General features: G+C 36.7%; 1 protein-coding gene across 4 annotated transcripts in view; it reads right to left on the reverse strand.

Annotated features, from left to right (window-relative positions):
* Positions 1-27,326, reverse strand: part of COG5 (component of oligomeric golgi complex 5) — a 371,971-nt gene that overhangs the window by 72,655 nt on the left and 271,990 nt on the right. For 3 of the 4 annotated variants that reach the window (XM_023183076.2, XM_023183075.2, XM_023183077.1), the window contains 3 exons: positions 24,770-24,974; positions 10,063-10,224; positions 7,822-7,921 (listed from right to left, as the gene is read on the reverse strand). In XM_023183076.2, the coding sequence (XP_023038844.1) occupies positions 7,822-7,921; positions 10,063-10,224; positions 24,770-24,974 (467 nt within the window). The remainder of the gene's footprint in view (positions 1-7,821; positions 7,922-10,062; positions 10,225-24,769; positions 24,975-27,326) is intronic. The other variant, XM_031936064.1, reaches the window with a different exon arrangement.

The raw sequence follows: 27,326 nt of genomic DNA on the forward strand, positions 1-27,326 counted from the left end.
AAATAACATATTTCAAAAATCTTCTTGATGGTACTGAAGTGATAACATGGCAGTAAAAAATTATGGTGCAAGATTCAATTACTCAATTTCTTTTCAAACTTTTTTTTTTTTTTGTATTTTTTTTTTTTTTTAGTGGAGACGGGGTTTCACCGTGTTAGCCAGGATGGTCTCCATCTCCTGACCTCGTGATCCGCCCGTCTCGGCCTCCCAAAGTGCTGGGATTACAGGCTTCAGCCACCACGCCCGGCCTCAAACTTCTAATACTAATATTTTCTAGGGTGGGTGTGGAGGATTCCATTTACTCAGCTACTAAAAAACTTTATATTCTGGAATGAAGAAAAAAAATTTTAATTGAGAAAGATAAAAAAATAGAAAAGGAAAAATGTTTGAATATTATATGCCTGTGGTAATGAAAAGAGGTTTAGGACAATAAAGATTAGAAAATGTGATAAGAGGTCAACATACATAATTTAAAAGTCATATAGAAAAAAGACATGATTTTTATAGTAATATTAACATTAACTGAAATCATTAAGTAAATTACCACAGCAATGAGTTTCTCTCTTCTTTGGCAGTGAAGGTGGTGTCAAATTACATAAAAATTTAACAAAAACACACCATTTGGATTCAAGTAGGGAGCGTACATCTTTGGGAATAAAAATAAAAGCTCAGCCAGTGTGGTGGAGTTGCCTGTGGTCCCAGCTACTTGAGAGGCTGAGGCAGGGTTGCTTGAGCCGAGGAGTTTGGGGCTTTAGAGAACACTGGTTGCACCTGCGAATACTCCCTGCGTAACAGTTGGGCAACGTACCGATACCCTGTCTCTAAATATTAAAAATTAAAATTAAAAAAGTTCATGAGCTCTCTTTTTTCATTGTTACATGCTCTCAATTTGGCTTTGTGATAGATGGCATAATTCGTCCCAATTCTTCACCCACTTTGTATGTACATTCTTTGCTACTTAATTTTGCACTGTGGAGGGGTTGTTTTGGTGAGTGAGACTTATGGGAATATTTTCTCTCCTGCACCCTGTCTTCATCATGAGATCAGGCCCAGGATAGCCTGCTGCAGGATTAGAGATACATATTACAGAGCAGAGTTTTAATATGGTTAAGGCCAGCCTAGAACAGCAGCCACCCAGTCTTGTGAGTAAACCCAGCCAACCTCAGTAAAGCCACCTAGCTAGCACCCATATGACCCCAGAAGCATGAGCAAAAATGCTTACTGCGTGTCACCCATGCCAACAGCGGTTGTCAGTTACACAGCATTCTTATGACAAGAGATAACTAACACAGACTTTGACCTGCTTTAACTAACAATTTCAAATTTTTTACTTTCTCTTGAAAATATTATTTGTCATTGCTCTCTGTCTTCAATATGATCTACTGACTCTTAGTCCTGACAGTTCGTCTAGTATTGACTTGCCACAGCCCCCAGAAAATGAAGCTCTTACAGGTCTGAGAAGCAAGTCAGAAAGCTATCTTTTTTCTTCTGCTTTTGTAGACACAGGGTCTCACTATGTTGCCCCAGCTAGTCTTGGACTACTGGGCTCAAGCAATCCTTCTGTCTCGAACTCTCAAAGTGCTAGGATTATAGGTATAGCCAGTGTGTCAGGCCAGAAAGCTATCTTGAAGAAAGGATGAAGTAATCCCAAAACAGTCCAATGTAAGAAGAGTGGTAACAAAGAGTGGAAGGCTATCTCAAGGATCAAGAGGGCCAGGCGTGGTGGCTCACTTTGGGAGGCTGAGGTGGGAGGTTGGTTGAGGCCAAGAGTTCAAGACCAAGCTGGCCAACACAGGGAGACCCCCTTCTCTTAAAAAAAAAAGATCAAGAGGCTAGCCAGGTAACCTAAAGGGATTGGTGTGTTGTGTTTATATTACAGTGAAAGTGCATTTGGTCAAAAAGACACTACTGATTTGTTTCACCTGTTTGCACATAATATAAAAACTCTTCCAAGTGATTTCATATTTCCTTTGATCTTTTTTTTTTGTATTAACAACATAAGCTATTACCATATAATAATATATGGGGTGACAGTCCATGCAGAATGACATTAAAATCTCCATTAAATAATACTTTTATTTATTTATTTTGAGATGGAGTCTCAGTCTGTTGCCCAGGCTTGACTGCAGTGGCGCAAGCTAAGCTCACTGCAACCTCCGCCTCCTGGGTTCATGTGATTCTCCTGGCGCGCTACCACACCTGGCTAATTTTTGTATTTTTAGTAGAGATGAGGTTTCACCATTTTGGTCAGGCTGGTCTTGAATTTCTGACCTCAGGTGATCCGCCCACCTCAGTCTCCCAAAGTGCTGGGATTATAGGCATGAGCCACCAGACCTGGCCACTACTTTTAAAACTAAAAACAAACAAGCAAAAAAAAAAAAAAAATTGAACTCATATTTGAGCTCATGTCTCCATATCATTTAAATATCACACATGTATGCTTTTTTCCATCATAGGAATGTCAAGTCTCCAACTTATGAAATTATATGAAGAATAAATTGCATATTTACAAAGTCTTAAAATAAAACCTTAGTGTCTAGAACTAATGACCTCATACACAGCTACTGATCTGCATTGAAGTTGAGACCTCCCCTTAAATGTCATTCCTATTACTGTTTCAAATGGTCTGCAACCTAATTAAATGCCAATCTCCTTTCTCACAGTTCATAACATTTGCCATTTACACTAAGATTCTAGATGCCATTCCCTGGAACCATCAAATAATGGTTAGTGTCGGAAAATGCCCTTCAGTTTTTAAAAGGAATACTTATTAATATATTTGCCACCAAAATTGATATCAAAAAAGTTTACAAGTCTATAAATTTTAAAGGTGCCACTAAAATATATACTAATATTTTAGTTTCCTTTTAGCACACAGAGGACAAGGAAAATACTAATTAAAACTTTCCATTGTGGCTAGGTACATTGGCTCACACCTGTAATCCCAGTACTTCAGAAGGCCAAGGCTATGGATCATTTGAACCCAGGAGTTCGAGACCGGCCTGAGCAATGTGGCGAGACCCCCCCATCTCTACAAAAAATAAGAAAATTAGCTAGGCATGCTGGCATGCCCAGAGGCTGAAGTGGGAGGATACCTTGAGCCTGGGAGGTGGAGGTTGCAACGAGCCATGATCATGCCACTGTACATCAGCCTGGGCGACAGAGTGAGACCATCTCAAAAACAAACAAAAACCCCCAAACTTGCCACTGTAAGGTCTAGTGACCTTTTCTTCTAAAGGTCACATTTCAGACTATACAAACAAATCCAATATATCACCATTAAATAATTTGTTCAGTTCAGTCATAAAATATGATAATATTACACTTATAGGTATGTGTGCGTTTGAAACACAAAATTCTACTTAGTTAATTATAAACTCACAATTGCTGTCAAGACAAACAAGAATTTTTAAATGAAAATCTAAAAATCCTTGATCTCACTTTTACAAAAGAGCATCTAGAAAGCTGATATTCACATGACCCATACTAAGTTGAATACATATTGGAGGAACTAAATCCTATTGCTTAGAACTCAGATGTGAAGCCTCAATGCTAAATCCCTACTGTTTCAAAATTCAACTACAAAATCATCTAACTGTACAGTAAGAGCACAGAAATAAACTATTCTACACATAAATAAAATATATTATGCATATATTAACATCTTGATATATTGTAAAATGAATGAACAATTCACAAAACAATATGTATAACATAATGTAACTTTTCTTAAATAAAAAAATATGTTATGTTTATATATAAGCTACAGATCAGAAACAAGAAAACATTAAAGGTTGGTGCAGAGGTGAACATGGGAGAGAATACAGTCATGGGTTCTTAGTTTCTGTTTCTGGTTGGGCCAGTAAAGTCCCTTACTCATACTTTTCCACTTAGCACTAGAGACAGAAACTAAAAATCATGGCTTCAGGCTGCTAAAAGCCTAAAAAAACACAAGAGAACAACAACAGTAAAAAATAAGGCGAGTCGAACAAGCTTGTTTTACAGTCTGGTCTGGATTTGAATGCTAGTGCCAACACCTGCTCCCAGGCATTCTAATTTTAGTAGTCGATATTACTCATGCTATTAACTGTTCTCAGCTTCAATTTCTACATTTTGTAGTGGTGGACAGTAATACTTTCATTTAATGGGACTGTTGTGAAATAAATGAAATAATATATATAAATGGCTTGGCACAATTCCTGATTCACTATAAAGGTTAATGACGGTAGTTATTTTTGTGGCTCAACCTCACTTTTAAAATAAATTCTCTGGTACCGCTTTGGATTCAGAAGGACCGAATGATTTCTCCTTACAGAGATATAGGTTTGTATAACACATACCTTTGGTGATTAGTAAGAGAGAAGCCTTAGGGGAAAAAAAAGGTAATCATAAAAATAAGTTCAGATGTATTAAGTATATAATGCACTCTACATATAATTTAATGTTGTAATCTACTATATTCCAGAATATTAAAAATCAGCTTGAGAAAACCTTTTATAAGTCTTTCTCCTGATATGAATTAAAGCTATAATTAAGTATACTAAAACGTTTCAGTAGCCAAGAAACTTCTATAACTAATCTTTAGGGAAATAAATTTCAGATTCTGAAAAGCTGCTCAATGTACATTTCAGGCTGTATTTTCAAGTCACTCTTTCTGAAAGCATGCTTAAAATTCTAGCTTTCCTTTATCTCACTGCTTGAACATTCCATTAATTATCTGATTTCCCTCCCTCCCTCCTTCCCTCCTTCCCTCCCTTCCTTCCTTCCTCCCTCTCTTCCTTCTTTTCTTTTCTTTTGTTTTCTTTCTTTCTTTCTTTCTTTTTTTTTTTTATTATTCTTTAAGTTCTGAGATACATGTGCAGAATGTGCAGGTTTGTTACACACGTATACACGTGCCATGGTGGTTTGCTGCACCCATCAACGCGTCATCCACATTAGGTATTTCTCCTAATGCTATCCCTCCCCTAGCCTCCCACCCACTGACAGGCCCTGGTGTGTGATGTTCCCCTCTCTGTGTCCATGTGTTCTCATTGGTCAACTCCCACTTATGGGTGAGAATATGCAGTGTTTGGTTTTCCGTTCCTGTGTTAGCTTGCTGAGAATGATGGTTTCCAGCTTCATCCACGTTCCTGCAAAGGACATAAACTCATCCTTTTTAATGGCTGGAGAAATAACGTCACACATCTACAACCATCTGATCTTACACAAACCTGACAAAAACAAGCAATGGGGAAAGGATTCCCTATTTAATAAATGTGAAACTAGACCTCTTCCTTATCCCAAAACAAAAATTAACTCAAGATGGATTAAAGACTTAAACATAAGACCTAAAACCATAAAAACTCTACAAAACCTAGGCAATACCATTCAGGACATAGACATGGGCAAAGACTTCATGACTAAAACACCAAAAGCAATGGCAACAAAAGCGAAAATTGACAAATGGGATCTAATTAAACTAAAGAGCTTCTGTACAGCAAAAGAAACTATTATCAGAGTGAACAGGTAACAGAATGGGACAAAATTTTTGCAATCTATCCATCTGACAAAGGGCTAATATCCAGAATCTACAAAGAACTCAAATTTACAAAACAAACAAACAAACAACCCCATCAAAAAGTCGGCGAAGGATCTGAAGAGACACTTCTCAAAAGAAGACATATATGCAGCCAACGAACATATGAAAAAAAGCTCATCATTACTGGTCATTAGAGAAACGCAAATCAAAACCACAATGAGATACCATCTCATGCCAGTCAGAATGGCGATCATTAAAAAGTCAGAAAACAACAGATTCTGTCACTTCTTAATCTTGTGGATTGGAAGCTTAAATTTTTCATCTTTGAAAAGAATCTCCCACTCATTGATTTAGTTTTTGTACCAAATCTCAAGTCAACATTTCCATTTATAGGCAGAGTAGTTATCCAATTCAAAAATCTGTTTCAAGTCTTTCTTCCACTAAAGACTATTTGGCTATTTTCCTCTAAATGTTTTCAGTCAAATTATTCTAAAAGAATAGGAATATTTGTAAAGATTAAAGAACAGGTATAATTTTAAAACACAGAGGAGTAGAAGAGTGTTACTAAATGCCAAGAAATGAACAATCACAGAAAGTTGTTACTTAAGACATTAGTCAACAATGTATTTTAAAAACTAGGGCATATGCTTTTTATAATCTTATTTAATGCTTAAGTTTCCCTTATACACTAAAATGAAAGTTGAAAAATAAAAGTATCTTTAATAAAAAAGAAATAATCCAATTAAAAACCAAAAAATGTCAATGATTTTCTGTTAGCCTTCAACACTGCAGGTACGTTAGGTAGGCTTAAGTAATTTACAGCCACCAACAATTTGATCAACAGTATCAACTCAGTCAAACATTTATAGATATATTTTGATTTCATCTAATCAAAATAACATTACTATGTTAACTGAAGTACATATTACCATTACCACTGTCCCTCCGTACTCTCAATGCAAGGTACTTTCTATATATATGCTGGATCTTTCTTATGGTATTAACTTCAGGTCTTGGCATTGTCAGTAATTACACTAAACTCCAGTAGATATAATACTACTGAATTCTATTTATAGCAATAACCATGCTTTTGAAGCAATGAACATTATAATAAAGCATCTTTAAACAAAGATTGAGAGAAAAATTAGTAATCTAAATTCATAGTAATTTCCTACAAAGAGCTTCTATATCTCTGTATGGTTAGTTTTCAATAAAGTTCTTAAAAAGATGCTTCTAAGATGATTTTGTCAAGACTACAAGATCAACTGAATGGAAAATAGTACCATATTTGCAAACAAAATCTGGCCATCCATGGGAACTAAAAGTAGGAAGCCTCGTAACAAGACTGTTACCTCCAAGGATCATTTTATGTAAGTCCTCAGTATGTCACCAACTTACCCTAAAAATTATCACAGAACAAACTGAAACAACTTGGATATAGGTAAAAGTAGATTATTTTGTTTATTATGATATTTCAATTGGGAACAGTTAGAGAGGATAAACTGAAAATGTAGTTGGCTAACACTCTAAAGATAGTAGAGAGAAAGAAAAAAAAAAGATAGTAGAGACAATCAGATTTTGATACACTGTCTAAAATTAGTATATCAATAACAGTAAAAAAAATTGAAGTCTTATTTTGTTTGAATTTCTATTAGCATACATACATACTGGTGAAATATGTATACTTAACTTTAAAACATTAATGTATAGAATTAAGATTATGATTCAGTTATGTACTTATTATTTTAAATGCATGCATATAGCTATTTCAAATAGAATAATTTTAGGGTTGAACTCCCAGGCTCTAAGGTTGGAATCTTTAAAAAGTAAACAAACATTTTTCTACTAAAATTTTACGTACTTTACTTCCTACAACAGTTTTCTAACAGTTCAAGTCAATTTCACACTAGGTGACCATGCATGAATGATACATGGAATTAGTTGTCACACAAAAGGGAAAATTTGCATGATCATATATAATTATAATTTATGTAAATTATTTAACATATTTAAATATCTAAAAATAAATAATTAGCCCATTAATTGGCACATGCGTTAAAAAAAGAAACCTTATAAAACTTGCCTGTCTTCTGAAAGTGTACTGACAATGTGTAGGAGCGCCATTTTTTTGTTAACAGAAATTTTTTTTCTAGTTTAAATTCATCAGGAAGTTACAAACTTTCACTACAGTAAAAATGGAAGTAAATGAATAGTCAATTCAATATTTATGCTTAGTCAAGTATTATATAGTTAGTAATTTTAAACAAAATCATTAAAGTTTACAGATAAAGGATATCACTTACAAGCTGCTCTGATTTTACACTGTATAACTGGATGGTTTTTGCCACATTTTTTGACACAGCTAATGTGAGGTTTGTATCAACAGCAGCAACATTTAGTTCACTGGAGAAAATAAAAACAGTTTTTAAATATTAGCACCATCGTTCATCAACAAAGTAAAAAGCAAGATAAAAACTCAAACCCAATAAGCAATGTGGTTATTCTTTTTATAAATTTCACTGCTTCCAAGAACTGGTTGCATTGTTTCATTTTACCACCTAAATTCAGCATTAGGAAAATGTGCCTGGAGACAGCTTCCTTATAAAAGCATGTCATATGTGGGTTCAGTCTGTCATTAAAGGAGTAAATCATGTACAGATTTTTGAAGTCGCACTCTTGGTAAGACTGACAAAGTGCAATTAGAGGCATTGCATATCATAGACATCTGCGAGGAAATGACAGCTCTTGAATGGAAATGATGACCTTGAAGGGACACAGGCTAAACATATAAATTACACATGATATATACTCAGTTTCTGTAGAAATTATGCCAATTCATGCTAGTTTGAATAGAGTAGCTTTTTAAATAATATAAAAGCATAACAGGTCTATAATTACAAATTTTTAAAATTTGGATTCTTAAAGTATTTTTTTGTCATGCTTGTTTTCAACTTTAACATTGGATTAATTGGGGCATTTGATCTGACTGCCAAAAAAAAAAAAAAATAAGGTATTTTATAAAGACCATGGAAAGAATACTAGAAATTAAAAATCATATAGAAACCCATATACAGATGGAAAGCAAGAAAAGTAATTATTGTCCCTGAAGTAGTAGAGTAAATCTTACCAGAAGTTGAAAGAGTTTGAAGCAATACTAGTGCATACTATGTATAACAAAAATGCACTTTCATATAGTATTGAGACATAATTTTGTTAATGTTCACTTTTAAATTTTATTAAACACTAGCATAAGCATGATTCTTCCAGCTCTAGATTATATTTGATTACAGCATTGTCAAGTTGCATAGAGGAATGGGAGATATTCCTCTTTAACATTTACATAAACAGGTCAAAGATATCAAGTTACTAGGACCTACTCAGAACTTTGGAAAGTCAAGGCAATTGTGGAGAGACTTAAGACCAAGATGCTGGGCAGTCTAGACAATTTGTAGGTACATCTGCAGCAAAAGATATGCTTATGTATATTATTATACATGTGGCTTTTTATTTTTATTTTTTGAGACAGGCTCTCACTCTTGTCAGCCAGACTGGAGTGCAGTGGCGTGATCTCGGCTCACTGCGGCCTTCGCCTCTCGGATTCAAGCGATTCTGATGCCTCAGTCTCCTGAGTAGCTGGGGTTACAGGTGTGTGCCACCAGGCCCAGCTAATTTTTGAATTTTTACTAGAGATGGGGTTTCACCAGGATGGTCTCGAACTCCTGATCTCAGGTGATCCACTCACCTCTACCTCCCAAAGTGCTGGGATTACAGGCATGAGTCACCATGCCTGGCCACCTGTGGCTTTTTAGTCTTACTCTTCCACACCTCAGAATCACCATCTTCTAATCTTTAAAAGAATTTAGACCTCGGTCTCATACTATTTTTTATTCCTTAAAATGTCCATCTCAAATGTACAGATGTACTATTAGACAACTTGTTGGTCATGACAGAAACTGAGATAATTTCAACTGCAAATTAGTCTGGACAACTTTTAAATAAGTGTCTAAAGCCAACAGTATATAATTGCATTGTCTGCAGGCATTCAGGTGGCACCTCTGCTACGATACCTTCCCTTTTTAGAGTCCTAAAAGCTGTTATATTCACTTAAAAAGCTTAAAATAGCAAACGCAAGCTAATCAAACTTATATTCTTATTTCTGCCATGAAGCACTTTCTGGAGTTTAGGATAAACAAAATTAACTTGTATGTTTTAGTTTCTCAATTTATAAAATCATTTATTGTATTTGATTTCTTGTATAATGTAAGAAATTTACTATGGTATAAACAGCTAGGTTTACTTTGCATCCTTGGCAAGATACAGAATAATTATAATAGACAATTTTTAGACCATATTTAAGGTATTTAAATTATTTTATTAATTGGAATCTCAAGTACTTACTATGTGTGCACTCATTTACTGTAAAATTCTTAATTGTGGGCCTAATTACTTGAATAATTTGAAAATAAATTAAAAAGGTACTGCTATCATATATCACTAACAAATACGGCAGTCATCTTATGGCATGCCGCTATATAAATACATACCTTGCTATAGTTTTAATAATACCATCAAGTTCTTCGGGGGAAGGAGGATTACGACCACCCGGGGGAAAAACCAAGTTGATAGGATCGAAGAGTCGAGATAAGGATTTTGATAGATAAGCAGCCTCATAGGGTTGTAGTGACTCTTTCAAAGCCTTTTCTGGACTGTGGAAACAAAATTTTTTAAAAACTAACTTAAAACTGCACAGAACTAAATGCTATTGTATCAGGCTGTAAGTATCTTTTTAAAAAACCTCCCATAAAAATGTAACTCTATATTAAGAAAAAGAAAATAATTTGTTTTACAATGTATATATTTACAAATATATTTCACAATTAAACATTCAGGACTATAGTAACTTTTTGTTGTTGTTGTTGTGTTTTTTTTGAGATGGAGTCTCACTCTTGCCCCGCTGGAGTGCAGTGGTGCAATCTTGGCTCACTGCAACCTCCACCTCCTGGGTTCAAGCGATTCTCCTGCCTCAGCCTCCCAAGTAGCTGGGATTACAGCTGTCCGCCACCATGCCCGGCTAATTGTTGTATTTTTAGTAGAGACAGGGTTTTGCCATGTTTGTCAGGATGGTCTCGAACTCCTGACTCCAGTGATTCACCTGCTTCAGCCTCCCAAAGTGCTGGGATTACAGATGTGAGCAACTGTGTCGGGCGTATATTAACATTTTAATTTCTACATAAGTCCCCACTATCAATGCATAATAATATGCACCAATACCTACTGTATTATCTGTTTCCTTAAACTAAAAGAATAACAGTAAAATCCTATTAATGCTAATGGGGGATATGCCTTTACTTGCAAATCCTACTTATAGAATTATCAAAGCATATGGAAGAGAGACCAGCCTGCAGAGAGCTGCTCCATTAGCTTGGCCCTTTCCATCCACAGCTGCCTCCCTAATAAACCTCACTGTCTGAGAGGGAAGTGTACAGACTTAGGTTTTTACGTTTTCCATTTTTGTGTTCCATTTTTGAGTTACTTTATTTTGTGAGACAAAATAAAAAGTATCTGTGAAAGTCCTAAAATCATGTAAATACTCCCAAGTAGAGTTCTGTGCTACTTTGTTTTATAATATTCTTCACAATATCAAACTTAACCTGAGAAACATTTCTTTCCTGCTTGCACTTCCTGTATCTTTTATCTTCCTGTATCCTGAAATCATGCTGATTTTCATTTAGCAGTCAAACTATTTGATCTTACACTTTTCTTTCGACAATTACTGTCAAATGTCTATAACCACTATTTTCATGTTTCCTTACTCCTATAATTAATTCAGTGTCTTCTCACATCATCCCTGTTTACAATCCTTCTACCAGCTTTTGCATTGTCTTTTTTTCTTTTATAAAGAACAAATTTCCCTTCATCTAAAAAGTTAACCTTTAAAACATCTGACCTGCTTCTTCATGTATGTGAAACTTGGCTTTCTCTTTTTCTCACCCTTCTGGTGAACTGATAAGACCCAGAGATCAGAATGCTCTTGGCTCCAACATCATAATTCCATAGTTATCTCTTAATATTTTCTCATTCAATAAGTATTTCACTCAACACATATTTACTGAGAATACTATGCACCAGGCACTTTGTAAAGTGCTAGGAAGATAGAGATTAAGAGTGCTTTAGAGTTGTGAAGAAATTGGCAGGTAAAATGCTAATTATAATAATTTCTTTAATAGATGAAGATACCAAGACCACGATGGGAGCATGAAATAACTTAGTATCTAAATCTGTCTGAAGCAATCCTCTGTTGAAGTCCGAGCCATCTATTTAAATGTCACTATTTGTACTCATGTCATCTACTGACCTCAGAAGCCTCTTACCACTTCTGCAGAAATTTTGGCACTGAATTATAAGAACACTTTCCCATTCTCCAAATCTACCGTTAAAGATCTTTGGTGACTACAATGTCAAACATCTTTTCTAAAACATGTCCTATATTAAAAGTCTACATTTATAATAACCTTTATTTTGGCTTTACTAGGGGGCTTCCAAATTTGAGTCATCACTTTGAACTGCTCCACCTCTGAGATCTTAACGCTTAAAGGAAACTTTCTACATGCCCCACCTTTTATCTCTACTTTCCCTTCCGCAAATATTAAGTCATTACAGTATTTGCCAAGTATTTCCTAGGTGCAGAACTATAGTAGAGAACTTGGTTTAAAAAAAAATTCCCAGCTGGACCTGGTGGCATGGTGGCACGTGCCTATAATTCCAGCTACTCAGGAGACTGAGACAGGAGAATTGCTCGAACCCAGGAGGAAAGGGTGTAGTGAGCCAAGACCATGCCACTGCACTCCAGCCTGGGGAACACAGCAAGACTCTGTCAAAAAAAAAAAAAAAAAAAATTCCCTGTCTTCTTAAAGCTTACATAGTAATAGGAGAGATATACACAAAAATAAAAATTTAAAATAAGTTAAATATGGAATACGATAAGTGCTAAGAGAAAAATAAAGCAAGGAAGATAGAGAATAATGTTTAAGTCTTTTTTCCTTTTTCATCCAATTTTAGATAGGATGAGGCAAAGGAAGGCTTACCGAGGGGCCCTGAAGGAAAAGAGGTAGCAAATTGTGTAGATTTTCAGGGAAATTGCTTTCTATGAGGAAAGAACAGCAAGTACAAAGGCCCTGAGGAGAGACCATACCTGAGTGTGTTGCCCAGAGGAGCAGATCAAGTAACAGGAGGGTAGTACAAGATAACATCAGAGAAAACAGATGAACTGAGTCATGTTGAGCTTTGTGTATCTATAAGGGTGGTATATTTCACTCTAAAGAACTTGTTCTTTGACCTTATTGTAATTTATGCTATGTGACCCCTTCCTGCTTCCAGCCTCCATCAGTCCACCAGGTCTATATCATCCTTTTTCCATAGCTATCATTTCAAGGTGCTCTCATTAGCATCCTGATTTTTCCAATTCACCTTCCTTTCAAAGTTCTAAGAAAATCTTACCGAGATGTTCTCTGTATCTGCTGCTAAGCTGGCCAAGTACTGCAGAGAAAAAAATGATTTCTACTGGACATTTATACAAACCTCTTTAATATCAAGAGACCTGAAGGTCAAAGTAATAACCTAAAATTCTACTTTTGCAACTCTTCAATCTTTATAGGTAACTTTTTTCTTGGTTTTACCCTAAGGGCAAAACCACTGGCCATGACCTTTCTCAACTTGGCACTTCTCTCATTTTTCCCCTCTTACAACTTCATCTACTCTCTGTGACTTTCTTATTATTTCAATGAAAGAGGTAGCTTCATTCCTTTTTTTAAAATAAAAAATTCCCAGAATAATTTAACCTATCTCTTCTTATCCCATTATCTTCTTACCCAGATCTGATGGCTATACATTACATGTATCATGGCATCACTCTGTACTCCATATGTATAAATATTATGTGTCATTTAAAGAAAAAAGATATGTCAGCATAAAAAATATATAAAGACATATTCTAAGTAAAAAGGTTTTAATGGGAAATAACATACAAGAAGCAGGATTGCTATCTTGAACCTACACACAGAACAGGGTGGCCTCTGGTATGTCTGGAAAACAAAAGAAAGGCTGGGGTTTACTCGGGAAAGAGGAAGTTATACAAGTTGTTTTCAAAAAAAGTTTATTGGCACTGGCAGCATCTTATATAAGAGCTGGTGAGTTCTGATTGGTGAGTGTCATAAATTGCAAGGTAGGACTTGTAATTTTAGTGTTATGGTTACGCCCTTGCAGTTTGGATTGGGCTTGTGAGATAGTGTGTCAGGCAAATGTTCTTGTACAAGTGGCTAGCTGTCCCTGTGTGACTTGTGCAGTAAACTGCAGTTTAGAAAAATTTCTTGTGATAGTTCTTGTTATCAGGCAAATCATGTGTGACAGCTCTCCCTTCATGACCCTCCCGCAGCTCTATTTTGCCAGGATTTGACACAAATGACTCCATGTTGAATCTGACAACTTTCATATATATAATTTACATAGCATACCGCCACTTGAATTCAATCACTGAAAGTATACAATTTGATGAATTTCGTATATTCAGAGATCTGTGCAATCATCACCATAGTCAATTTTAGAACATTTTATCACCTCAAAAAGAATTCTTGTATCTTTAACAATAACACTCCACCTTCCTCACTCCATCTCCAGCCCCAATCAATCACTAACCTACTTTATGTTTCTATAGCTTTTGTATTCTGGATTTGCATATGAATGGGATAATACACTGTGGGTGTCTGTGTATGTGTGTGTTTTACTGTCTTCTTTCACTTAGTATAATGTTTTCAAGGTTCATCCACATTGCAGGATGTACAGTACTTCATTTCTTTTTATGGGTAATACTGTATGTCTTAATTATAATATTTCATTGTATTAATACAGCACATTTTGTTTACCTATTTGTCTGTTGACAGACATTTGGTTGTTTCCATCTTTTAGCTATCAGGAATAATGCTGCAATAAACATTTGCATACAAATGTCTATGTGAACATATGGTTTTATTTCCCTTGGGTATACATCTGGAGTGAAATTGCTGGGCCATATGGTAACTATGTTTAATAGTTTGAAGAGGCCGCACATGGTGGCTCATGCCTGTAATCCCAACACTATGGGAGGTTGAGGTGGGAGGATCCCTTGAGCCCAGGAGTTCAAGGCCAGCCTGTGCAACAAAGTGAAACCACGGTGCTACAAAAAATAAAATAATTAGCCAGGCATGGTGGTGTACGCCTGTAATCCCAGCTACTCAAAGGGTAAGGCGGAGGACTGCTTGAGAATGAGAGTTAGAGGCTGCAGTGAGCTGTGATTGCATCACTGCACTCTAGCCTGGGCTACAGAGTAGGACCCAGTTTCAAGAAAAAAAAAAAAAAGTTTGAAGAACTGCCAAACCCTTTTCCAAGGCCCTGTACCACTTTAGATTTCCACCAGCAACATATGAGGACAGTAATTTCTCAACATCCTTGCCAACACTTGCTACTATTTGTCTTTTTGTTTATAGACATCCTAGGGGGTGTGATGTAGTAGCTCACTGTTGTTCTGATTTGTGTTTTCCTGACCATCTTTTTCATGTGCTTATTGGTCATCTATGTTTTTTGGAGATATGTCTGCTCAGATCTCTTGTCCACTTTTTAATTGGGTAATTTGTCTTTTTATTGTTGATTTGAAAGAGTTTTTATATATTCTGAAACAAGTCAATTGCCAGATATATGAGTCAGAAATACTTTCACTCACTCCTGATGATAATCCTTTGAAGCAGCAAAGTTTTTAATTTTCAGAAAGTCCAATATATCATTTTGTCTTTTGTTGACTGTGATTTTGGTGTCATGTCTAAGAATTATTTACCAAATCCTAATGCATAAAGATTTACCCATGCGTTTTCTAACACACACATATATATATGCAAATTTTTGTATCGATTGATTGGTTGAGATAGGGTCTCCCTATATCCAGGCTGGGTTCAAACTCCTGGGCTCAATTGATTTTCTCACCTCGGCTTCCACAAGTGCTGGGAATTACAGGCATGAGCCACGGTGCCCAGCCTTGTTTTATATTTTTAATCTAATATTTAGATCTTTGATCTATTTTGAGTTAATTTTTGTATATGGTATGAAGGGCACCACTTCATTCTTTCGTATGTCACTATCAGCTGTCCCAGCACCATTTGTGTAAAAGATAATTCTTTCTCAATGGAAAGAATGGTCTTTACACTTTTTGAAGACAGCTTACCATAGATTTATGGGTTTCTTTCTGTACTCTCAATTTTATGTTTATCCTTGTGCCAGGCAGTACTATAGCATCGGGATTAAAATTTCTTGTGAGCCCTCCTACATTCTTCTTCTTCTTCTTCAATATTGTTTTAACTATTCTGGGTCCCTTCAAATTCCATGAATTTTAGAATCACTTGTTACTTTCTACAAAGAAGTCAGCTGAGATTCTGATAGTGATAGTTACTGTACTGAATTGATATATATCAGTTTGGGGTGCATTACCATCTTAACAAGGTCAAGTCTTGCAATTCATGAACATGAGGTGTTTTTCTACTTATTTAGATATTTCTTTGAACAATATTTTACAGTTTTCTGAGTATAAATTTGCACTCCTTTTGTTAAAGTTATTCCTAAATATTTTATCTTTGTGGTGTTGTTATACATATTACAGCCATTAATGTTAATAAACCCAACAATGAATTGTTATAATTATTACTTTACTATCTGCCATCATTTCCTAGCAAATTTCAGCTTTGTTCCTACCTACCTCCTGTGGGAGGTTATTTGCAAATGTATTAGGCACATATTACATTTCTAAATGTTATAGTCTCAACAATGCTTTTATGAAAGGAAAATTAAATCTTGGGACCCCAAACTTGCTATGCCAAAGATAAAAGTTAAGTTTGGAAATTGAGTTATGCAAAAAAACTTCCTTTCCTTTGTTCCCAAACAGCTGTAAGATGGAAGGCCACATCTCTCTCCAGGTGGCCTCCTTCACCCTGATCCTGTAAATTAACAGCTTATCTTCACATATAGGAACAATGACAATATTAGAAATAATTCTACTGCCCACCATGAGACAAATGCAGATTTGCTGAACATGAGACAAATGCTTAACTGACTGTTCCTGTACCCACCTCTCCTTTCACATGTAACGTGGATTCAGTGAGTGCTGATCAAAGCCTCACAAGAGCGTGACCACTTATCTCACTACCTACCCTCCCCACTTTTTTCTTTTCCCCTTCACCTCCTGCCCACTCTTTCCCCTTTAAATCTTGAAGTCCTCAAAACCCTCTTTGGAAAAAATCTAGGTCACAGATCCTTCAGTGATTAGAGTCTCCTTTTCCCAGGCACATCCTCAACCTGTGCAAAATACACCTCTAAATTAATAAGACACCTGTCTCAGACACTTTTTGTTTTATACATTCTATACATATTATTTTATATAATTGATTTTTAGGTCAGTTAAGAGAAGAAGAAAATGTGTGTTTATATTTTCTTTTATAATATCATAGTTACCTTTACTCTGTGGGGATTCAAATTATCTGGGGTCACTTGCTTCAACCTGAAGAACTTTCTTTAGTATTTTTTGTAAGCTGGAATGCTAGCAACACATTCCCTTTTTTAAATCAAGGAAAGTATTTTGCCTTCATTTTTGAAAGGACAGCTTTACTGGACACAGGATTCTTGGCTCATTTTTTTTCCTTTGAGCAATCTGAGCCCGCTACCTTTTGGCATCCTTTGTTTCTGCTGAGAAGTCAGCTGTTAATGTTATTGGGACTCCCTTATAAGTGAAGTGTAGTTGTATTTGGGAAGGGGTTGTGGGGAGTGGGTAAAGACAGGGTCTTACTATGTTGTCCAGGCTAGTCTTGAACTCCTGGCCTCAAGCGATCCTCCTGCCCTGGCCTCCTAAAGCGCTATGATTATAGGCATATGATTATAGGCATGAACCACTGCACCCAGCTGATGTATATTTTTTCCCTTGCTGCTTTCAGGGTTTTGTCCTCGACTTCTGACATTTTTACTATGATGTATCTGTTTGTGGATCTTTTTGCATTAATATTACTTGAGCTTCCTGGATGGATAGGCTATTGTATTTCAATAAATTGGGAAGGTTTCATTCATTATTTCTTCAAGTTTTTTTTCTCCATTACCTCTCTCCTCTCCTTGTGGTATTCCTATAATATAATGTTGGTATTCTTAATGGTATCCCACATTTCCTTGAGGCTCTGTTTATTTTCTTCATTCTTTTCTGTTTTTTGACCTGTGTAATCTCTATCAACCTAGCTTCAAGTTGCTGAATTCTTATTTCTGCCAGTTCAAAGCTATTCACAGAAGTAAAGGAAGGCGTGAGGCACCACGACCAGCCAAAACTGGGCATTTTAGATACACTGCTGTAACTCTGGGTACTGGTCCCCTCAGCTCTACGGCTTGTTGTTGTTGTTTGCTTTCTATCTGTTTAGTGATTGGCTGGAATATTTTAATGAAGTCTCTCTCTCTCCCACAGTCTTAAATCTCTGATGTTCCTCAGCTAGACACAGCTTTGGGTATGCTAATAGTCACCTTGAGATGGCAGTACTAATGGCACGATTATCTTTGTCATTTTTTTCTGACCACACCTAAACTCCACTAACTGACTGCTCTACATTTGCAACAACGCCTTGAGGCATAAACTCCTCTACAAAGGCATCTACAAAGGAGCTAACCGTAGCTCCTTTGATAGAACAGTTTCTGAGGTCATGTTTGATATTTGTTCTGATTCCAGGAGGGCTCCTCCCAGCTGTTTTATTCTCCAGATCTCTCCTCAGAGCTAGTTTACCTTCAGCTATCTTCACTAGATCTACAAGTCTCCTCCCATTGCCTTTCACCACACTTTCAGGGTTTTTTTTTGAGAATACCCTTAGGTTTAAACTTCTCTAGGTTCTGTTGCAAATGAAGTCATTTACTTCGGGAAGAGACTAGGGGCTGTTTTTCTCTTTCTTTTTTCCTTTCTTTTCCTTTCCTCCTCTCCTCTCCTTTCTTTTTCTATTTCCTTCTTTTAGAAAGGGTGTTGCTCTGTTACCTCAGCTGGAGTATAGTGGTATCATCACCACTCACTGCTGCCTTGACTTCCCAGGCCCAGGTGATCATCCCACCTCAGCCTCCCAAGTAGCTGGGACTACAGGTGTAGACTACCAAGCCCAGCTAACTTTTTTATTTTTTGTGGACAGAGTCTGTTTTGCCCAGGCTGGTCCCAAATTCCTGGGCTCAAGCCATCTGCCTACCTTGGTCTCCCAAAGTGCTGGGCGACTACCATGCCTGACCCAGGACCTGTCTTATTGCCTGCCTCTACCCAAGTAAAAATCTTTATGCCAGGGCTCTGGACCTGAGGGTGGAGAAAATGGCAAGCTTCTATCTGACTGACACCTTGTAGAAGGCCAGGTCTCACTAATGTAGGCCTCCATAACAACTTTTTGCACTGACTGAATGGTTAAGTTAAATATTCAAAGCTGAAAGAGTCAGTGTCCTTATACAAAGGCTGGGATATAACAAAGCCCCCCAAGAGTTTTGCTTACGTCTTTCCTGGGCCTTAAAGCATGACAAGACAATGAAGGATTTCTTAACAGGACCCATTAAGGATTAAAAAAGTTTTATTGGAGATCTGAAGAAACTCTCCAGGCCTCCACAAACAAGTTTACAGGTGGTCTAAAGAATGCCCCAAACCTCCATGATTTAGTAGGAGACCACATAAGAGTAATCACCCTAGCACCTGGGACCCATTTAGATTAAGTAATTTACTGAGGCTCCAGAGGAAGGTCTTCAAGACTCAGAACTTAGTTATAGATTAAAAGAAGTTAATCATTTATGTCTTTAGATGAATGCACCTACATGTAGACATATAGCTTACAAGGTATATAAGCTCTGGAAAACTTTGTAATTTTGAGTTGCTGTGGCGATATTTTCCGGGTCTTATGGCTGCAACTGGTTATAGAAATAAAAAACTCTCCTCCTCTCCAGCTAATCTGCATCTTGTTACTGGGCAGCAAGAAACAGCAGTCCAACCCTCAGTTTGGTCTGGGAACAACCTCACTCTAGGAAGTGAGCACTTGGTGGCAGGCAATTGCACGAGGTCCTTTCAGTTTATATTTCCTGGCAAAGAATCACTATTTCAAAAGCCCAGGCAAAGGTAATTAGGGCCCCAGTACTTTGAGTCTGCCATGCTCAAGGACCCATTCATTACGTGGGAATTGGGCACAATATGGCAGCTCCCTACTCCTGACCTCACTTACCTGAAAGTCAGCCTCAGCAACTTCCTGCTGAGGGCATTATGAATAATGTTGAGGCCCTGCTCTTCCCAGGAAGAGAGCCTTCCAGCTAGGAGCTAGAAGAGAGGGAGCCTTATGTTCTTGGCTACTGCAATCTAGAGAACAATCTCCATTTCACTAAGCTGAGGCAGGTAAGACAGGAACAATCTTGGCTCAAATACCATAGGCTCCAGTTTTTCTGACCAAATTTTCATAGACTTTCTTGAATAGATGTTGCTTCCTCTTGCTGTTTGCTCTTAGGACCATTTCTGGACTCCAACTTAAATGAACTCATTCTTTGGGGCGCCACACTGCTTTGAGTTGTCCTCCTATCTCACCATTTTTTTCCGTCTTTGTCTGCTTTGTAAGCTGCCACTCCACTGACTAATCTATACATGCTGGTACCTTTCTTGGACCAAGGCTCTCTCTTCTCTCTCTCTATACATCTTTCCCTATGTAATCTCTTCCAGTTCCATGATTTTAAAAAATGTACATGATGATAGCAGGGTGAGGTGGCTCAGGCCTATAATCCCATACTTTGGGAGGCTGAGGCGGATGGATCATCTGAGGTCAGAAGTTCAAGACTAGCCTGGCCAAAATGGTGAAACTCTGTCTCTACTAAAAATACAAAAATTAGCCGGGCATGGTGGTATGCACCCTTAATCCCAGCTGCTCGGGAGGCCGAGGCAGGATAATCACTTGAACCCGGGAGGCAGAGGTTCCAGTCTGGGTGACAGAGCAAAGTAAAAAAAAAAAAAGAGAAAGAAAGAAAAGTGCATGATGATGACTTCCAAGTACGTATTTCTAGTCCTGACTCATTTTTAATTACCTTTTCAATGACTCTATTTGCATTTTCAATTCACCAGTTTCAAAAGAATTAAATACAATGTATTAATTAAATACAATGCTTTGAAAAAATTCTTCCTATCTTAACCACTCAGTCTTCCACCAACTAGTCGTATCCTTGATTCCCCTGTCCTCTCAAATCCATGGCTTGCCCTCTATATATCCTGCTTCAAAACTACATCTTGAATCAGTCTGACCAAATTACCACCTTATCTGCTCATCCTAGTTCAGGTTATTATCATCTCTTATCTGGATAAGCAAAATAGCTTCCATCTTCCACTTCCCCAACTCTGTGCTGGCCCCCCTTAGTTGTCTATATAGCAGTCAGAGTGCTCATTTTAACATGTTTATCAGTTCACATCATTCCTCTAAATCAATGGTTTCTCACTTTATTAGGATAAACTCCAAGCCCTTTACCATTGCCTATAAAGCTCTACATGATCTCCCAATTCCTTTCCTCTCTGATCCAATCTGAAACACTTCCCTTTTTTGTTCACTATGTTCCAGCTGCACTGGCTTCTTTCTGTTCTTCAAACCTCCTCATCTTAATTTTCTTTTCTTTTTTTTGAGACGGAGGCTTGCTCTGTTGTCCAGGCTAGAGCGCAGTGGCGCAATTTCGACTCACTGCAACCTCCACCTCCTGGGTTCATGCAGTTCTCCTGCCTCACCTTTCCAAGTAGTTGGGATTATAGGCATGTGCCACTGTGCTCGGCTAATTTTTGTGTGTGTGTATGTGTGTGTGTATGTGTGTGTGTGTGTGTGTGTGTATATATATGTATGTGTGTATGTATATATATATATTTTGTAGAGACAGGATTTCACCATGTTGGCCAGGCTAGTCTCGAACTCTTGACCTCAAGTGATACACCCTCCTCAGCCTCTCAAAGTGCTTAGATTATAGGCATGAGCCACCGCGCCCAGCCTTAATTTTCCTAAGGCCTCTAAATTTGTTCTTCTGACTGCAAAAACCTTACTCTCAATTTCCCCTGGTTGATTCTTTCACACTATTTAGATCCAAGGTCAAATGTTACCACCTCATAGAAGCTTTCTCTGACATCGTATATACTAAGCAACTCTATAGCATTATTTTATTTTCTTCACAGCAATTATCACTACTGAAAATTTGACACGAGTAATGAATCATGAAAAATGATACCCTGGCTATTCATATTTTGATTCTGTGCTGATTCCTCTAGGGCCTGGTTCCATTCATTCTCTTTTCTTTCTTACATCTCTCATCTCTTTTTCTCTCCACTGGCTACTTCCATCTATGAAAACTCAACTCTTCCTTGTTTGTGTCCTTGAACCCTCATGATTTTTTGACATCTTGGAATATGGCTCCTATATCTTGTTTTCCTCACCAATCACTTTACTGAATTCATCTCCAAAAAGTGACAATAATATCCTATTAGTGAAAACACAGTGGCTTTTTTCGCTCTAATTTGTTTTCCCTCCATTGAATTTACCATTTTATTTTATTTATTTTTTGAGTCTTGCTTTGTCACCCAGGTTGGAGTGCAGTGGCACAATCTTGGCTCACTGCAACATCCGCCTCCCAGGTTCAAGCCATTCTCTTGCCTCAGCCTCCCAAGTAGCTGGGATTACAGGCGTGCACCATCATGCCTGGCTAATTTTTTGTATTTTTAGTAGAGAAAGTGTTTCACCATTTTGGCCACACTGGTCTCGAACTCCTGACCTCAGGTGATCCGACTACGTTGGCCTTCCAAAGTGCCCTTCCTTGTGCCCTTCCTCCTTTCCTTCCTTCCTTCCTTCCTCCCTCCCTCCCTCCTTCCTTCCCTCCCTCCTCTCTCTCTTTCCTTTTTTCTTTTTCTTTCTTTTCTCTTTCTTTCACACAAGTAACATATATTCCTTTTACATAAAAGCAGAAAATACAAAATTAGGATTCCACCTCCTGGAAATAAACTACTGTTACTGTTTGCTTTGTGTATTTCTAGACCTTTTTTAGTGCATGCACATAGATTTAAAAATAAAACTAAGGCAGAAATAGAATGCTCTATTTGCTATTTTATATATACTCTTTAAAAAATGTGATACATAATTAAATCTTTGTAGGTCAACAGACATAACAGACATAGGTTCTGTTCTCTTTTGCCCTCTCTATTAGGCCTTACTGAATCTGCATATTATAAAAGAGTTATTGAGAAAATAATCTGGTCTCATTTTATGATTCTAACCTATAATGGCCATTTATTTTGCCAGTCAAAACTACTCCTTTTTTTTTTTTCTTTTTTTTAAAGAGAGACAGGGTCTCACCATGTTGCCCAGGCTGGCCTCTAACTCCTAGGCTTAAGAGATCCTCCCAGGTAGCTAGGATTACAAGCATGTGTCACACTGCCCAGCACTAGTCAGTACTTCTACATACTGTATTCTACTAGTCAGAGCTTCTAACTATACGGGACACAAATTCAACTAGATGTATTTAGGAATAAAATTAAAAGAGAAACAAACAACTGTTTAAACAGCACCCATGAGTCTATCCAACATTTTTCTTACATGGTAGGTGATAAGAAACTGCTACTGCTTTAGCCAGGCTTGACACAATAAATATGGTTCTAGTGTTTAAAGAAAGGTATGAAAGCCAATCACTTGATCTGATGCTCAAATTGAAAGTTTAAAATACTCTTTCAATTTTGGAGGAAAAGCTGGGCAGGCTAAACTTGCTGAGATTGTATACTGGTTTCCAATATGGCTCCTAAATATGGCTATACTACTATACTTCATGGGTGACCTAAGAGGTTTTCAGGGGTAATTTTTTTTTTTTTTTTTTTTTTTTTTTTTTTTTTTTGAGGCAGAGTCTCACTCTGTCGACCGGGATGGAGTACTGTGGCCGGATCTCAGCTCACTGCAAGCTCCGCCTCCCGGGTTCACGCCATTCTCCTGCCTCAGCCTCCCGAGTAGCTGGGACTACAGGCGCCCGCCACCTCGCCCGGCTAGTTTTTGTATTTTTTAGTAGAGACGGGGTTTCACCGTGTTAGCCAGGATGGTCTCGATCTCCTGACCTCGTGATCCGCCCGTCTCGGCCTCCCAAAGTGCTGGGATTACAGGCTTGAGCCACCGCGCCCGGCCAGGGGTAATTTTGACTATACAGTTGGACCTCCGTTTTTGCAAATTCTACATCCAAGGATTAAACCAACCATGGATTGAAAACCTAGTTAGGCCTACAATAGTTGTGGCTATAATGAAACATTTATTCACATTTTTTCTTATCATTCTCTAAGCAATATAGTGTAATAACTCTATGCATAGCATTTACATTGTATTAGGTATTAGAGGTAACCTAGAGATGATGTGCATAGGTTATATGCAAATATTATGTCATTTTTACATAAGAAACTCGAGCTTCCCAATGGGTACTGGAACCAATCCCCTACAAATACCTAAGTGATAACTACACTCTGCCTCTTTTTTTTTTTTTTTTTGAGACAGGGTCTCATTCTGTCACCCAGGCTGGAGTGCAGTGGCATGATCTCAGCTCACTGCTGCCTCCATCTCCCAGGTTCAAGCGATTTTCCTGCCTCAGCCTCCTGAGTAGCTGGGATTACAGGCGAGCGCCACCATGCCTAGCTAATTTTTGTATTTTTAGTACACACGGGGTTTTACCATGTTGGTCAAGCTGGTCTCGAACTCCGGACCTAGTGATCCACTCCACTTTCTCTTAACACATTGACTGAGAACCTATCCCAGCATAAGATTTATCTCCCCTGTCATTTCTGAACACCCAAGTTCCTTTTATGTCACATTTATGCAAGTGGTCCATCAATAAATGATACCATCTGAGGTAATTACAGGTATATTATAACATCGATTAAAATACAGTGACCACAAGATGATCATCTACCAGCTTCTCATCATCCTACTTAGTGTTACACTTTAAAATTGACTCCAGCAGGAGGCAGAAGTGTTCAACTAAGGGTGAAAATTGACTTCTTCAGTTAAAAGTCTTGCAAAGTCTTTTAAGGTATACAAATACATTACAAATATTTAGAGACTTGGTGTATACTTAATTTATAATTTAAAATAAAAATAAAAGATAAAATTTAAAATAAAAATAAAATTAAGATGCCAACTAACAGGTCAAATTAAAGAAACATACTCATAATCTGGCATTTTTGGTATGAATATATCTTGTGCATCATCTTCCATGTGTTGTAGGTCAACATAGAGGTCTGTAGTTCCACTTGCATTAAAATTCCCTTGGATATTCTGATTGTATTGTTGAAGACGCTTCCATAAGTCATTATAAAGACGTAATAATTTGGGGTATTCTCCCTCAAATGCCTGCTTCAAAAACATAGAAGCTGCCAAGCAAAACAAGAACATGAATTAGATAAATGAAAATAAAATGTGGTAAATACATGTTTCTTCTGCATATGAAGATATTGTTCCAAATAACCCATACTATAGGGCAAACCAAAGATGTGTTCTAATGAGGTCTTTTATAGTAATGCTAATAATAATAATTTTCCACTTTGACTCACTGCACTTGATATGCAGGCCATATATTTTGAAACACAATCTATACTAAAAAATGGAAAAACCCACAATTGTAGTTGAAGATTTCAATTCCTTTTTCAAGAATCAAGAAAATAAGTACACAGAAAATCGCGACAGAAAACTCGACAGCGCTAAAACCCAATTGACTTAATTTACATTCATACAATACTTCATGCAAAACAGCAAACACACATTCTTTTCAAGTGCACATGGAGTATGTACCAAGATCAACAATATTTGGTTCCATTAAACAGGTCTCAATACATCGAAAAGGCTTCAAACCATACAAAGCTTGTTCTCTAACCAAAATAGTTTTAGATTAGAAATTAGTAACCAAAAGATACCTGAAAAGAATCCTCAAATATTTGAAACTACAAAATGCTTCTAAATAACCCATGGATCAGAAAAGAAATCAAAAGGGAAATTCGAAGTATTTTGAACTGAAGGAAAATTATAACACAACACATCAAAATTTGTGGGATATCAACAAGGGAGTAGTTGGGGGAAATTTATGCAAATACTTACATTTGAAAAGAAGAAAAGTTTCAAATCAATTACCTAAACTTCCATTTTAAGAACATGGAAAAAACAAGGGCAAATAAAAACCAAAGTAAACAGAAGAAATAAAATAAAGCTCTGAACAGATATCAATGAACCAGAAAATGAAAACAAGAAACACTAAAACTAAAAACCAGTTCTTTGAAAAGATAAGTAAAATTGACAAACTTCTAGCCAGATGGATTAGGAAAAAAGAGTAGAAACAAATTATCCATATTAAGAATAACAGAGGTGATCTCATTACATATTACAAAATATTTTACATATACTAAAAGAGTAATAAAGGAATTATGAACAACTTTATGTGAACAAATTTGAAAACTTTCATGAAATACACAAATTCCTTAAAAGATACAAACTAACAAAGCTCACTCAAGAAGCAATAGATAGACTGAATAACACTATACCTGTTGATTCTTTTAGTTAAAAATCTTCCCACAAAGAAAAACTTCAGGCTTAGATGACTTTAGTGGTGAATTTTACCAAGCAGTTTAAGAAACAAATAAAAGCAATTGTATACCAATTCCCAATTCATTCTGAGGCAAGCACTGCCCTGACATAAAAACCAGATATTAAAAGAAAAATAAAAACTACAGAATATTCCTTATGAAGATAGATGCAAGAATTATAACCAAAATTTCATCAAATCTAGTCAAACAATATAAAAAAGAATAATACATCATGACCAAGGAGATCTATGTCAGAAATTCATAGTTGGCATACATATACATATATATATATACACACACACACCTGGAATTACATATATATAACATCTATCTATCTATCTATCTATCTATCTATCTATCTATCTATCTATCTATCTAATTATCTATCTATCTATCTAAATAAATGGGGTCCCACTATATTGCCCAAGCTGTTCTTTAACTCCTAGGCTCAAACAGTCTTCCTGTCTTGGCCTCCCAAAGTGTTGGGATTACAGACATGAGCCAACATACCTGGTCAGCTTAATGTTTTAAAATTAATCAATGTGATGATTCATCTTTTAACAAACTAAAAAGAAAAAGCATATGCTCTTTTCAATAGATGAAGGAAAAGCATTTGAAAAAAAATCTAACATTCACTCCTAATAAAACTCTCAGGACTAACTAGGAACAGAAAGGAACACATACTTAAACTAAGAAAAGGCATCTATGAAAAACTACAGCTAATATAATACTTAAGAGAATAAGTAATACTTTTGCTCAGAAATCAGCAAGAAGACAACAATGTTAGCTTTCACCACTTCTAATCAACATATCCTAGAGGTTCTGGCCAGTGTAAAGAGGCCTAAGTAAATAAGTAAATAAGACATTCAGATTGGAAAGGCACACAGTCTTTTTAGACAGACAATATACAAGCATCTATATGGAAAATCTGATGGAATCTGTGAGAAAAGCTACTAGAGTTAACATAATAACTGAATTTAGCAAAGTTGCAGGATATAAGATTAATGTGCAAAATTCAGTTGTATGTCTATATACTAGCAACGAACAATCAGAAGTTGAAATTTTAAAAGAATACAATTTGGAATAGCACAAAAAATATGAAATACTTAGATATATCTGACAAAAGGGGAAATAGGTACACACTGAAAA

The sequence above is a fragment of the Piliocolobus tephrosceles genome, chromosome 8, assembly GCF_002776525.5.
Source record: "Piliocolobus tephrosceles isolate RC106 chromosome 8, ASM277652v3, whole genome shotgun sequence".
NCBI lineage: Eukaryota > Metazoa > Chordata > Mammalia > Primates > Cercopithecidae > Piliocolobus > Piliocolobus tephrosceles.